Source organism: Balaenoptera acutorostrata, chromosome 10, assembly GCF_949987535.1.
Source record: "Balaenoptera acutorostrata chromosome 10, mBalAcu1.1, whole genome shotgun sequence".
NCBI lineage: Eukaryota > Metazoa > Chordata > Mammalia > Artiodactyla > Balaenopteridae > Balaenoptera > Balaenoptera acutorostrata.
Genome location: NC_080073.1, coordinates 83,329,843 through 83,344,041, shown reverse-complemented (window position 1 = coordinate 83,344,041; position 14,199 = coordinate 83,329,843). Strand labels below are relative to the sequence as shown.

General features: G+C 48.6%; 3 protein-coding genes across 5 annotated transcripts; 1 reads left to right on the top strand and 2 right to left on the bottom strand.

Annotated features, from left to right (window-relative positions):
• Positions 1–740: 740 nt before the first annotated feature.
• LSM2 (LSM2 homolog, U6 small nuclear RNA and mRNA degradation associated) lies at positions 741–5,785 on the bottom strand. Its single transcript, XM_007193940.2, has 5 exons — positions 5,534–5,785; positions 4,857–4,924; positions 1,517–1,547; positions 1,339–1,398; positions 741–1,231 (listed from the first exon to the last, which is right to left on the bottom strand). The coding sequence occupies exons 1-5, from the start codon at positions 5,534–5,536 to the stop codon at positions 1,106–1,108; spliced, it is 288 nt and encodes a 95-aa protein (XP_007194002.1). The 5' UTR covers positions 5,537–5,785; the 3' UTR covers positions 741–1,105.
• A 741-nt stretch (positions 5,786–6,526) lies between these two features.
• LOC103020298 (heat shock 70 kDa protein 1-like) lies at positions 6,527–10,489 on the bottom strand. 3 transcript variants are annotated; one of them, XM_057555597.1, is made up of 2 exons: positions 10,441–10,489; positions 6,527–9,101 (listed from the first exon to the last, which is right to left on the bottom strand). In XM_057555597.1, the coding sequence occupies exon 2, from the start codon at positions 9,086–9,088 to the stop codon at positions 7,163–7,165; it is 1,926 nt and encodes a 641-aa protein (XP_057411580.1). In that variant the 5' UTR covers positions 9,089–9,101; positions 10,441–10,489; the 3' UTR covers positions 6,527–7,162. The 3 variants fall into 3 exon arrangements, with proteins under 3 accessions (XP_057411580.1, XP_007194000.2, XP_007194001.2); XM_007193938.2 differs by lacking the exon at positions 10,441–10,489 and adding an exon at positions 10,191–10,383; XM_007193939.2 differs by lacking the exon at positions 10,441–10,489 and adding an exon at positions 9,229–9,538.
• A 308-nt stretch (positions 10,490–10,797) lies between these two features.
• Positions 10,798–13,224, top strand: LOC103020014 (heat shock 70 kDa protein 1B). The gene has a single exon (XM_007193937.3). It carries the CDS (start codon positions 11,011–11,013, stop codon positions 12,934–12,936), a length of 1,926 nt encoding a protein of 641 aa, XP_007193999.1. The 5' UTR covers positions 10,798–11,010; the 3' UTR covers positions 12,937–13,224.
• Positions 13,225–14,199: the final 975 nt, after the last annotated feature.

Genomic DNA, 14,199 nt, shown 5'->3' with positions numbered 1-14,199 from the left:
GCGCTCCGGAGGAACAGCGAGGGGCGCGGGCACGGGGTGGGGGGTGGCGACGCGCCCAGGAACCGCGCTCCCGTCAGGCGCCGCCGCGGGCACCCCGCGCGGGTCCTCGGCCGGGCGGTAGGGCGGTGCCGAGCGGGCAGCTGGGGAAGCGGCGGGGAGGGCGCTCCCTGACGCGGACGCGGATCCATTTGGCGAAGGATCCTGGTGTCCAGGTCTTCCCTGGTCCTCATTTCCTCCTATGTGGGAAGAGGGAGTCACGCTGGATGGCCTCTAAGGTCCCTTCGTGCTGAGAACTCATATCTGTAGCGGCAACTCTTGTTTGCTAAACGAGTGAGTTAATTCCCAGTCACAACTCTCCACAGTATTTTGTCACTTGTATTTATCTGCAGTGGATATTGGGAAAGAGTGTACTGGTTTGGCTGGGCTGAGGAAGAAATCCAGCAGCATTAAACGCACTTTGGTGTCTCATTAGCTTTCATGGTAATAGGACAGCAAGCACTCATAGGTACAGTATAAGCAAAAGGCTGCGATAGGTAGGCCATTTAGGTAGGGGAATGTTCAGGAAACACGTGTAGTCTAATTGAGGTAATGATACGGTTTATACCAAGGAGAGTAGCAGCAGATAATGCCGGGATGGGTTGGATTCTTGGCTGGGGTAATGAGAGTAACAGGGCTTGGATGAATTTAGCACCCCTTTCCCATTCTCCAGCCCCCTTCCCAAAACACACACAGAACCAGAATTTGCGTCATAAATTTTATTCCCGATGCGGGACAGATTCCTTCCATCCCCAAAATGAATCACGTCCTACCCTGGAGAGATCTGGGAGATTTTCCCACCATCTCCAGGGAAGAAGTAAGAAAGGCAGGTGCTGGGGACAGGGAAGGCTTCGCAGTTCCCCAGCCTACTTTTCCTCCCCTTCTCAACAGAGGATAGCTGCTCCCTACTATTATTCCTCTCATCCACATCCCTTAAAAAAAAAAAAAAAAAAAAAAAGCCTTTGCTATGTAGAAACAAACACCACCTCAAGTATGGGAGGGAGGCCTCCCGGGCTGGGACGTGAGGTTAAGGGTCACCAATGGAAGGAGGGGAAGGGAGGAGGAACCATCACTGCTTCTGCTGCAGGGCCTCCTTCCTTGCTGCATCCTGTAGCAACTGTGTGTCGACCTCATCTGCTGGCAACTGCACATAGCGAACTACTGAGCCCCGGATGAAGCAGTTCTTCACTGATAACTAGACAAAGATAGACAAATGTGAAAACACCCTTAAAAAATGTCCTCTATCCACCCAGGGACCTCCTGCTTTGAGGTGTTTCCTCTTCTCTACCATCCACAACTCACCATGTGAGGGTATTTCTCAGGGTCTGTGACACTGATGTCAGTTAGTTTGATGTTGAGATACTAAGAAAAGAAGATGAACACCATCATTAGAACTAGAGACAATATGAATGTATGCAGCCCTTAACCTCTCCCATCTCCTTCCCCAAGACCCCATTCAGGGCCCTTATTATATTCTCACCTGATCCACAGAATGGAGGGTTCCACAGATGCTGTCAGGGGCAGAGAGAGGGTAAAACCCAATTAGTTTATACCAAAGTCAACACAGAGGTGACTGCAGAGCAGGGATAAGAGCATGGTTGGGGGAAATAAAGGACTTGAGGAAACCAGAAAAGGCAGAACCAAAAAGGGATATGTCTAAGCTCTGGACTAGGAAAGAAGGTGCTTCCAGAGCAGTGTGTTATTTTAGACCTCTGAAATAACCTCTCCTCTCCCTAAACCAACTCACTCTTAGTAGCTACCATTAAACAACTGGTATGTGCTAGACCTGTATTCTGCGTATTTGTAATCTTTACAGCCACTTCATACGGTAGCTATTAACCATCCAGGGGCTCAGAAACGGTTTATAACTTGCCCAAGTTTAGAACAAACAGAGACTTTGGCTCAGGCCTGTCCAACCCCCAGAACCACCAGCTATTTTCAAATACTATTGCTTTGGAACCAGAGCCTCATATGTTAAGTAGGTAAAGTAGGTAGCTAGCAGTGTTCTTGATGATGCAGGCACAGGGATGTCCTCTCCCTTCCTCAATCCCCTGCAATGTTAAAGAGGAATGCTATCTAAACACCAGTGCTCCAAGCCATGCTACCTCTCCCAATCCTTTAATTTCTGCCAATAGTTTCAACATGGAGTCTCACAACCTCAAATCCTGTAAGTTGTACTTCTCCACCCTCCATGTCCCATGAATCCCTATGGTTTGCTGATGTCTAACATTTCTGTAATTCTCTTTGTAGTATAATTTCTACAAACCAAGGTCTAATGACTTTACAGCTCAATCCAGGCCAGCCTCCAACCTGGCTGCCTTCATCCTAACCATTCTGCATGTCATCACCAGATTCTAAGTTCCTTAGAACTGGTTCTCAAATACTGATGTGAGCTCAAAGGTTTCATGAGTCCATGACAAAAGAGGAAACGCAGGGTAGTGTAGTATGTATATGGTGTGCTGAAGGTTGTCATTGGTTTCCTCCTAAGAATAACTGCTCTTTAATTGCCCTTCCTTTTTTTTTGTATTAAAAAAAAATGATTGTTAATAAATGGCAGTTTTAAAAATATCCTTACCTTGCCAAAATTCAAGTTGTCAGTTCTCTGTTGGCCCTAATTTTTGTAAAATTCTAAGTGTCTGAAATCCAGTGTCTGAGACCAACTGCTTCAGTGGTGGTTTTACCACATCCCTGGCTGCTAAAAAACTTTTGACAGCGCCCTATCACCAACTGCAGCAATGCAATAACTTTCAGGAATTGCATAAGGTGGTAACATTTCATTCAGTCCCTTTAGAATGAAATATTTAGGACAAAAGTGGTCTGACAACCAGCACAAGAGAAAGAGCTCTTCTCCCAACCCAATGGATTACCTTCGAATCTTTTAAGTCCTTGCTTTAGGATCTGGGGCTATAACGTAACAGTTATTCTTGCCATGTGGAAGACCCAGGAAGAAGAGGAAAATCAAAAAACAAGTCATCTCACAGAATTGCTGAGGGTAGTTGTGCTTTCCACACTTGTCTCTATATGGACCCAATCTATCAATACATGCCATCAAGACCACATGCATTGTCAGTGCCATAAACCGAAATCTCTGATCTAAAAGGCAAATCCCTTGCCTCACCGTTCCCTGCCATGTCAGTGCCTCCCCCACTAAGAAATTATCTCACATAGAAATGAAGAAGAAACCGTTGGGGAGAGAATACATTCATTCAAACTTTCTAAAGGACAATCAGGTAACATGTATCAATATTTTAAATGTACGTTTCATTTAAAGGATTTTTTTCTAATGAAATGAGATGTATACAAAGATGTATGCATGAGGATGTTCAGGGCAGCATCATTTATAAAAGCAAATAATTGGAAACAGCCTAAGTGTCCAACAGCAAGGTCTTGGTTAAATTAGTTCTAGCCAGCTAAGAAAAATGCCATTCAGACATTAAGAACGTTAAAACGTTAAACATCAACTTTATTGACATGGAAAATATCCGCAACACACCATTAGGTGAAAGCAAGTTTCACAATTGCATAGAAACTATGACCCTGTTTTTAATTTTTAAAAAGGGGTCGGGGGGCAGACAGAATGGGATTTAAGTTCTGGCTTTGTCTTTTAGTAGTTGTGTAGACTTAACCAAGTTTCTTAACCTATCCAAGCTTCAGTTTCCTCATGTGTAAAACAGGAACAATAATATATGTCATGTAGAGGTGTTCTGAGAATTAAATGAGTTAACAAATGTAAAGTATTCAGAGTAGTTCTTAGTCTATAGGAGGTTCTCAAATGTTGGCTATTTATTTTCCTTCAGCACACATTTATTAAGCACCTACTATATATTGATACCAGGCCTGTGCTAGACATTAGTTACACAGTGGTGAGCTTAAACATGGTCTTGGCCCTGTAGGAAAGATAGATCCTAAACAGTAAATACATTTCTATGAAATCACAATTTGAGAAGCACCCACTAAGAAGAAAAAAAAGACTCTTTGACAGAAGAGTCTATTTGGCTAGGGACTTCCCTGGAGGTCCAGTGGTTTAAGACTCCGTGCTTCCAATGCAGGGGGCACAGGATCAATCCCTGGTGGGGGAACTAAGATACCACATGCTGCGTGGTGCGGCCCAGGAAAAAAAAAAACAAAAGGAAGCGTCTACTTGGCTAGAAGAAGAAGAATCAGGAAGTCCAAGGATACAGCATTTAATCCAACTCCTGAAAAATGACTAGAAGCTAATGATACAAGGGTACAGGGGATGTAACAGCAGTACAGACAGAAGGGGCTGCATTGGTCTTCTGTTTATCTTTTATATTTTCTTCAACAAAAGGGAGATTATGCCATATATACTATTCTGCAACAGCTTTCCATAGTAATACATCTCATTTCTATGTGACAGCTATATTATATGGAAATACCACAATCTAACCCAGTCCCTATTTATGGCTATTTTTTCCCCCAACTTTTGGCTATTACAAAAAAGAAAAAAATCTACCAACATCTTTGTACATACATCTTTACTTGAGGAACCAATACTTACATTTCTAGAAGTTGGGTCAAAGGAGTATATAATCAGAAAAACAAAACTACGTTTTGTAAAAAATGTTATTGATGCGTCTGCCCTGTCTTCTCTCTAGTACTTACTACTTACATATTTCTTTGTATATTTTTTCCAATACAAGATACAACTCCTCAGCTAATCTGTAAGCTTGAGGCACAAGTCATTTATTTCTTTTGTATCCCTCCCACCTTGCCTAGCCCTCAAATACTTGTTAAATTAAAGAGGTTCCAGGGCGCTGGGCACATCCACCCCCTACAGACTTGGCAGAGCAAGTACCTACCTCAAGTCATTCTTGAGTTCCACGACCACATCCTTGCCCACAAGGGACTTGAAAAAGGAATAGAAGAGCTACTGGGCGAGAGGGGGAAAACCATCATATGGGAAAGGACATGGTAAGAGGCGTGTCCCCCTGCCAGTATTACCAAATACTGGTATTGGGATCCCCGCCCCATTTCTGGCAGTTCTCAAAACTTCACAGGAAGGAACACTCGGATGAACAGCAGGAGCCCAGATGATTATGCACACTACCTCGAGCCCCTGACATAAAGCCCCAGAGAGAGGCTCTGCGCTACACACCTCGGGCTCGTCTCTCAACGGACGACCTCTCCTAGGGTCCTGTCCACGCCTCCCAGAGAACTGTAGAAAGTATTCCACCCGCACCCTCCCGGAGCCTGTTCTCCGTCAAGGAAATGGTCCTTGAGGTCTAGCTGTTCCTTCTGCTGTCCCCGCCGACTCTCTCTGTCTTTTTATTCTTTTTTTCTCATGGGGGGAAATAAAAATCCTATTTGCTTCCAGGTCTCTCCTCAAAGAACTTGAGGCGCACGAACTAAGGATGGAGGTAAAAGTCCTAGTGCCCAACCCCAGCCCAGAAGAACAAAGCCCCCAGAGGGACCCCCGCCCCGCCCCCAACCGCCCGCGCTCCCCGAGGGCGCCCCCTTGTGAAGTCACGGTACCTACCATGGTGCTTGCGCCGCCGGGCGCCCGCCGGACCGAGAGGGCGAGGGCCGGGGGCAGTAGACCGAGGGCCTGGCGGCAACTGGAACGCCAACCCGCACGTGGGGCGGGACGGGGTCGCGCAGGCGCAGCGGGAAGCGCCGCGGATTGCTCCGAGGGGTGGAGGACAGCGCCCCGCAGGATCGCGGCTCGGGGAGGGCAGGGGGGGGAATAGAGCCGAAGGGAACGCCAAAGCCGGGAAAGGGGCGGAGCTTCCCGCCTTCCGACTTCCTCCCGGAGTGGCAGGCTCCCACCGCGCAGGCGCGGGCCCCAGGTGCTGCACGAGCGTCGGGGAGGGTAGCTCACCGCCCCTCAGAGGTTTTTGTTCTTTTCTATGACAATAAGTACAGTTCCAACATGATTTGCTCATACTCTAAAGACACTTCCTATTGCAAACTGCTGGGGAGCTTGTGAAAACCCGTGATGATTTGTACACTTTTCTATGTATGTTACACTTTGATAAAAGTAAAGAAAAAAAAAAAGTTGAGAAGTCCCGGAAATGAGGAGCCTGCGCACAAATCTCTATTTTATCAAAGGTTCCCAATAAAGATATTACTCTCTCGGCCCACATTTCTTTTACGGTTTTGCCTAGGACTGTCCTGTAAAGGACTGAGTAAAACCAAACAGTCTGGCTCGGGGCTAGAAATACCCATTCTAATATTTTCACTTAAAAAATATTTCCTTCAAACAGAAAGGGACACAAATGCAGTTACACAATTACACGTACTTCTATACTCAAGCCCCCAAGGCTTTATAAGTATGCGATATTATGACACAATAGGTGAAAATATTTTTTAAAGGAATAAGATTGTAATAAATCTTCCATTTCTCATCTTGCATAAAAGTACACATTGGTTGGGAGTTTGTTGTAGAAATATTTTCATATTGTAATAATGAACTCTGTGAGTGCACAGACGCTGGATTTCCTAGGCCCCACCTGTAAGTTGACATCAGGACATCAAGCAGAAGTTTGGGCCCTCACCACCGCCCCTCTCACCCCAGCTGAACCCCAAGCACAGAAATCAGTCTATCACTGAATATAAGCAGTAACTAATTAGCAACTACTCTAACTGGGGCTAAAGGTGCCTGATGATCAAAAGTTGTTTTCCTTCTTGAAACAATTAGCTCATGAAAATTCAAATACTTTGGCCTTACCAGCTTAATCATTCACAATTAGCTCACAAACAGACCACAGATGGTCTCTCCAGGAGCTCTCCTTTTCCCTACTTTACAAGATACACTCACAGTCTAAAAATACCAGAAGTAATTTGCTTTAGGAACAAATTTACTGAGGGACAGATAACCATCCACACAGGAAGAAGAAAGTTGGGGAGGCTGGAAATAAATAACAGACATTCAAATTCTTCAAATGGTTCAGAGAGAGGCCTAGTTTTCCTAAGAGTCTCAATCCAGAGTCAGAAAGAGAATGTTGGAGTGTGAAAAGATGGTATATGAGACTCCTCTATCAGAATCCAAAAGGGATGGTAACTTAGCTTCAGGTCCAGTCAATTCAGGAATCATAACCATGTTTAAAGATGAGGGGAACAAAATTCATCTTAGAGGCACCCTAGAACCCTCCAGCTCCAGATAAGATTAATCTACTTCTTCAATGGTGGGGCCTGTGGCAGCCCTTCCAGGTGTATACCCTGTTGCACAGGAAGGCCCAGTGCATCCTCCCTGGTAGAGCTTTGTGATGATTGGGTTACACACCTGCTCCAATTCCTTTCTCTTATGATCAAACTCATCTTTCTCAGCCAGTTGATTGGCCTCCAGCCATGAAAGGATCTCACTGCATTTACTCAGTATTTTCTTCTTATCAGACTCATTAATCTTGCTCTGTAGATCTTCATCACTCACAGCACTCTTCATGTTAAAAGCATAGGATTCTAAGGCATTTTTTGCAGCAATTTTCTCTCTCTGGACCTCGTCCTCAGCTTTATATTTCTCAGCATCCAGAACCATGCGCTCGATCTCCTCCTTGCTCAGCCGGCCCTTGTCATTGGTGATGGTGATCTTGTTAGCCTTGCCTGTGCTCTTGTCCATGGCTGTTACATTGAGAATACCGTTAGCATCGATGTCAAAGGTTACCTCGATCTGGGGCACTCCCCTGGGTGCAGGAGGGATTCCACTCAGATCAAAGCGCCCCAGCAGGTTGTTGTCCCGCGTCATGGCCCTCTCGCCCTCGTACACCTGGATCAATACCCCAGGCTGGTTATCTGAGTAGGTGGTGAAGATCTGCGTCTGCTTGGTGGGGATGGTGGAGTTGCGCTTGATCAGGACAGTCATGACCCCCCCGGCCGTCTCCAACCCTAAGGACAGGGGAGCCACGTCCAACAAAAGCAGGTCCTGTACCTTTTCAGACTTATCCCCCATCAAAATGGCTGCCTGTACTGCAGCCCCATAGGCAACTGCCTCATCGGGGTTGATGCTCTTGTTGAGATCACGACCATTAAAGTAGTCCTGCAATAGCCTCTGAACCTTAGGGATGCGGGTGGAGCCCCCTACTAAAACAATGTCATGGATTTTAGCCTTATCCATCTTGGCATCCTGAAGAGCCTTCTCCACAGGCTCCAGTGTGCCCCTAAACAGGTCTGCACACAACTCTTCAAACCGGGCTCTGGTGATGGATGTGTAGAAGTCAAAGCCTTCATAAAGTGAATCAATTTCCAAGTTGGCCTGGGTGCTGGACGACAGGGTCCTCTTGGCCCTCTCACAGGCGGTGCGCAGCCGCCTCATGGCCCGCTTGTTCTGGCTGATGTCCTTTTTATGTTTCCTCTTGAACTCTTCCACAAAGTGGCTCACAAGCCTGTTGTCAAAATCCTCTCCACCCAGGTGGGTGTCCCCAGCTGTGGCCTTTACCTCAAAAATCCCATCATCTATGGTCAGGATGGACACATCAAATGTGCCTCCACCCAGATCAAAGATCAGGACATGTCGCTCTCCCTGCCCTGCTTTATCTAAGCCATAGGCAATGGCAGCAGCTGTGGGTTCATTGATAATTCTTAGCACATTGAGACCTGCAATCACGCCTGCATCCTTGGTGGCCTGGCGTTGAGAGTCACTGAAGTACGCTGGCACGGTGATCACAGCACTGGTGACACTGTGGCCCAAAAAAGCCTCAGCAGTCTCCTTCATCTTAGTCAGTACCATAGAAGAGATTTCCTCAGGGTAGAAAGCTTTTATCTCCCCTTTGTAGGACACCGTTACCTTGGGCTTGCCTCCTTCATTGATTACTTGGAAAGGCCAAAGTTTCATATCTGATTGCACTACAGGATCGTTAAATTTCCTGCCGATCAGCCGTTTGGCATCAAAGACAGTGTTCTGGGGATTCATGGCTACCTGGTTCTTGGCCGCGTCGCCAATGAGCCGCTCGGTGTCCGTGAAGGCCACGTAGCTGGGGGTGGTGCGGTTGCCCTGGTCGTTGGCAATGATCTCTACTTTGCCGTGCTGGAACACCCCCACGCAGGAGTAGGTGGTGCCCAGGTCGATGCCAATGGCCGTTCCCTTAGCAGCAGCCATGGTTTTCCTAGGCCTGTGGGAAAAGAATGAGATAAAATTTCAGAGAAAACTTTTAATTTGTTATTTATTTATTTATTTATTTATTTATTTATTTATATTTATTTTTAATTGTGGTAAAATACACACAACATGAAATTTACCATCTGAACCATTTTTCAGCATACAGTTCAGTAGTAAGTCCATTCACATTGTTGCCCAACCAATCTACAGAATTTTTTCTCTCTCAAAACAAATTCTATACCCATTAAACAACTCCTCATTTCCCCCCTCCTCCAAGCCCTTGGAAACCATTAGCCTACTAGTGGTTTTCCTTTTGGCCTACTTTTTGTCTCTCAGAATTTAACTACTCTAGGTACCTCACATTAGCGGAATTACACACTATTTTTCTTTTTGTAACTGGCTTATTTAACTTAGCATAATATCCTAAAAGTTCATCTATTTTACAGCACGTGTCAGAATTTCCTTTTTACGGCTGAATAATTTTCATTGTATGTATATACCACATTTCTTTATTCATTCCTTCTGTGGCACTTGGGCTGCTTCCACCTTATGGCTATTGTGAATAATCCTGCCACATACTGTGTGTGCAAACATCTCTTCCAGACAAGGTTATGTACAAGGTAGAACTCCTAGCCAACCGGAAGTGGGAGGACAGCGTCATAATGCTGTTTTCAATTTCTCACAGGGCCAGACTCAACTGTCCTGTTCCTGTGTCTGTGACTTTTTTAATTCTGGTATTGTACCTGTCTCCTGCTGAACTCTGATTATTTGAAGTTCTGGTCTCCACAGGAGACATCAGTCACGTGGGTTTAGCAACCCTGCTGATCGCCTTTTACCCTCTATTAGGGATTGGTGGGAGTACATTTGGGCCAGTCTGAAGACGGCTGCTAGGAACCCCATCAAGCCCCCATGAGTTTTCTCAGGTGAGGTGGTGCTCTCTAAGGCTGTCTCTTTCTCTAATCTTCTCCCAAATAAAACACCTGTTATCTGGAGACAATAACAGACCAGCTCCTTCACTTTTTTCTGGCAGCTCTGACCAATCCCAGCCACCTTTGTGGTCCTTAAACGATCCTCCTTCCCTGGCTGGCCCACATCCCCATACCTTAGATTTAAACAAACTAGAGAACTTTCCAGCGCTTCCTCAAACAAGGACTTATTCGTCTTGCCTATTCCAAGCCCATTCCGATCAGAGTACTCGTGGATCACTTAGTGTCTCGCCGCCTTCGATGCAGTTTGATACGGTTCGTTTTGCAGAGCGTCTATAACTTGGGGCTCCCTCAATATCCAAACTGCGCAGCCGGTGTCCCCCCACCCCACCCGCCCTGCCCTACAACTTTGAGCCGGGCCCAGACCTGTCATCCAGACTCCCAACTAGCCCATGAGGTCAGAGGCACAATCTCCATTGTAACGCAACTGCGTGGACGACGTCAACGCCCCCGCCCCCCCCACACCGGACCCGCCAGCTCCTCCCACTCCTTCCCCACCCACTGCCCGCTCCCCGAGCCAGAGCCAGCCAGAAAGGCACAGAAGAGTCTGGAGAGTTCTGGGAGCAGCAACGCTCAGGGCGCTGATTGGTCCCAGAAAACCAGGGGGCAGGACCTGAGGAGAAACCCCTGGAATATTCCCGACCCGGCAGCCGCACTGAGCTCTGTGATTGGCTGAGGAGGGAAAAGGCGGAGCTTGATGAAAAACCATAAACACAGAGCCGCCCTCAGAGAAACGGCAAGCCTGGAGAGAGCTGCTAGGATTGGTGTGGTTGGTGAGCGCAGCTTCCGCAGACACACTATCTGCGAGGACCACCCCGAGCGGCACCGGCGCGTTCAGTTTTCGGATTCCGAAAGGACCGAGCTCCTCGTCGCTGAACTCGTTGGCCGTTTTCAGGTCTGAAGTTCGTTGCGGAGCCGAGAGGGCGGGACACCGGCATGGCGAAAAGCACGGCCATTGGCATCGATCTGGGCACCACCTACTCCTGCGTGGGGGTGTTCCAGCACGGCAAAGTAGAGATCATCGCCAACGATCAGGGCAACCGCACCACCCCCAGCTACGTGGCCTTCACGGACACCGAGCGGCTCATCGGCGACGCGGCCAAGAACCAGGTGGCGCTGAACCCACAGAACACCGTGTTTGACGCGAAGCGGCTGATCGGCCGCAAGTTCGGCGATCCTGTGGTGCAGTCGGACATGAAGCACTGGCCTTTCCGGGTGATCAACGACGGTGACAAGCCCAAGGTGCAGGTGAGCTACAAGGGGGAGACCAAGGCGTTCTACCCCGAGGAGATCTCGTCGATGGTGCTGACCAAGATGAAGGAGATCGCCGAGGCGTACCTGGGCCACCCGGTGAGCAACGCGGTGATCACCGTGCCGGCCTACTTCAACGACTCGCAGCGCCAGGCCACCAAGGATGCGGGGGTGATCGCGGGGCTGAACGTGCTGAGGATCATCAACGAGCCCACGGCTGCCGCCATCGCCTACGGCCTGGACCGGACGGGCAAGGGGGAGCGCAACGTGCTCATCTTTGACCTGGGCGGGGGCACGTTCGACGTGTCCATCCTGACGATCGACGACGGCATCTTCGAGGTGAAGGCCACGGCCGGGGACACCCACCTGGGTGGGGAGGACTTCGACAACAGGCTGGTGAACCACTTCGTGGAGGAGTTCAAGAGGAAGCACAAGAAGGACATCAGCCAGAACAAGCGGGCCGTGAGGCGACTGCGCACCGCCTGCGAGAGGGCCAAGAGGACCCTGTCGTCCAGCACCCAGGCCAGCCTGGAGATCGATTCCCTGTTCGAGGGCATCGACTTCTACACGTCCATCACCAGGGCGCGGTTCGAAGAGCTGTGCTCGGACCTGTTCCGGAGCACCCTGGAGCCGGTGGAGAAGGCTCTGCGCGACGCCAAGCTGGACAAGGCTCAGATCCAAGACCTGGTCCTGGTGGGGGGCTCCACCCGCATCCCCAAGGTGCAGAAGCTGCTGCAGGACTTCTTCAACGGGCGCGACCTCAACAAGAGCATCAACCCCGACGAGGCGGTGGCCTATGGGGCGGCGGTGCAGGCAGCCATCCTGATGGGAGACAAGTCTGAGAACGTGCAGGACCTGCTGCTGCTGGACGTGGCTCCCCTGTCGCTGGGGCTGGAGACGGCTGGGGGCGTGATGACTGCCCTGATCAAGCGCAACTCCACCATCCCCACCAAGCAGACGCAGATCTTCACCACCTATTCGGACAACCAGCCCGGCGTGCTGATCCAGGTGTACGAGGGCGAGAGGGCCATGACGCGGGACAACAACCTGCTGGGGCGCTTCGAGCTGAGCGGCATCCCACCGGCCCCCAGGGGAGTGCCCCAGATCGAGGTGACCTTCGACATCGACGCCAATGGCATCCTGAATGTCACGGCCATGGACAAGAGCACGGGCAAGGCCAACAAGATCACCATCACCAACGACAAGGGCCGGCTGAGCAAGGAGGATATCGAGCGCATGGTGCAGGAGGCGGAGAAGTACAAAGCCGAGGACGAGGTCCAGCGCGAGAGGGTGTCTGCCAAGAACGCCCTGGAGTCGTACGCCTTCAACATGAAGAGCGCCGTGGAGGATGAGGGGCTGAAGGGCAAGATCAGCGAGGCCGACAAGAAGAAGGTGCTGGACAAGTGCCAGGAGGTGATTTCTTGGCTGGACGCCAACACCTTGGCCGAGAAGGACGAGTTTGAGCACAAGAGGAAGGAGCTGGAGCAGGTGTGTAACCCCATCATCAGCGGACTGTACCAGGGGGCGGGTGGCCCCGGGGCTGGCGGCTTTGGGGCCCAGGCCCCTAAAGGGGGCTCTGGGTCTGGCCCCACCATTGAGGAGGTGGATTAGGAATCTTTCCCCAGATCGTTCATGTTTATGGAGACAGTTGGGATCCAAGATTTTGCGTTGCCTTATGTATCTGCCTTTCATCAGCTATCAGCTATGCAAGTTGTTTGCAAAGTTGAACTGTGTCTCTTGGTGAAGTTACGAACTCTTTTTCAGCGTGTGAGTGTAGAGATGAATGTATACTGCCATCTTTTGTCAATTTTCCGCTTTGTAATATTCATGCCAAACTAAGGCTTCCCCCCCCCCTTTTTAACCGATTACTTCAAAGTAAATAAACTCAAAAGAATTCGAGTGATGTCTGTCTCTGTTTTATTTTGAGGGCAGAAGGGTCTGCATAGGTTCTCTTTCTTACAGAGTCTAGAATTGAATGGCAATTTGCCTCTTAGATAAGGTCAGGGATCTGGAAAGTAAGGATATGTATTGTATCGTGACACACGTCTTTTAGGCAAATAGTATTCTTGGGAGATACAAAACTGTGAATTTGAATGCTTTGGGTTTGGTGGGTCCAGAAAAAATAAGAGGTATGGTCATGGTGGCCTCAAGGTGGCTGAGGGGGTAGAGGCTTTAAGGGTGGCCTCAAAAGGAGCTTGTGCGTGGGAGTGTTCTGGAGAAGCAGCCAAATAGAAGAGGCAGTTGGATTGGAAGGTCATGGCTCCTGCTTCCTGTGAGTACACGTGATATGTTAGAGCCCTGTTACTTAACCTGGATTCAGCATGAAAGAGAGGCTAAATTGGCAGTGAGGAGATGTGAGTTCGAGCACTGGCTTGACTAGTTATGCATGAAGGCATTCTCCACTGTGATCCCTAGTTCTCATATTTTAAAATGGAAGGGTTTGGCCTCATGCCTCAATTTGTATTTCTTATTTCTGAAAGAATGCTGAGATTAAAATGCCACATTTCCAGCAGTGGTTACCTACATTTTAAGTATCCCAGTGAGCACCTTAGGCAGGTGTCATAGTTTCATGCCCCAGCAGGGGGACCCCAGTATTTCAGTGCTCTTACCTACCGGGCACTGTACAGGGGCCTTTTAGGTGTTTATGAATTCTCATTCCACTGCACTGAGTATAGCTGGTGTTTGACTTCCACAGGTGAACATATGGGGAGACTTAAAAGTTACTGGCTTAACTAAAATTTATTTCAAGGTTAAAAAAATCAGTTCAGCAAAGATGTTGACCCTGGATTCCAACTCTGGGTTTATTGTTTTTTGCCCTGCTGCCCCAAGTCCACAGGGCTTTGTGTGTGCATGTCTGGTTCTGGGTTATGTTTC

Bases quoted from the DNA above. Each gene is read 5' to 3' on its own strand.
- LSM2 (XM_007193940.2), bottom strand. The intron at 1,548-4,856 runs GTAGGTACTTGC...TGCCCCTGACAG, and splicing joins GAACTCAAGAATGACTTGAG to CATCTGTGGAACCCTCCATT. The intron at 1,399-1,516 runs GTGAGAATATAA...TTCTTTTCTTAG, and splicing joins CCCTCCATTCTGTGGATCAG to TATCTCAACATCAAACTAAC.
- LOC103020298 (XM_057555597.1), bottom strand. From the start codon at position 9,088: ATGGCTGCTGCTAAGGGAACGGCCATTGGCATCGACCTGGGCACCACC.
- LOC103020014 (XM_007193937.3), top strand. From the start codon at position 11,011: ATGGCGAAAAGCACGGCCATTGGCATCGATCTGGGCACCACCTACTCC.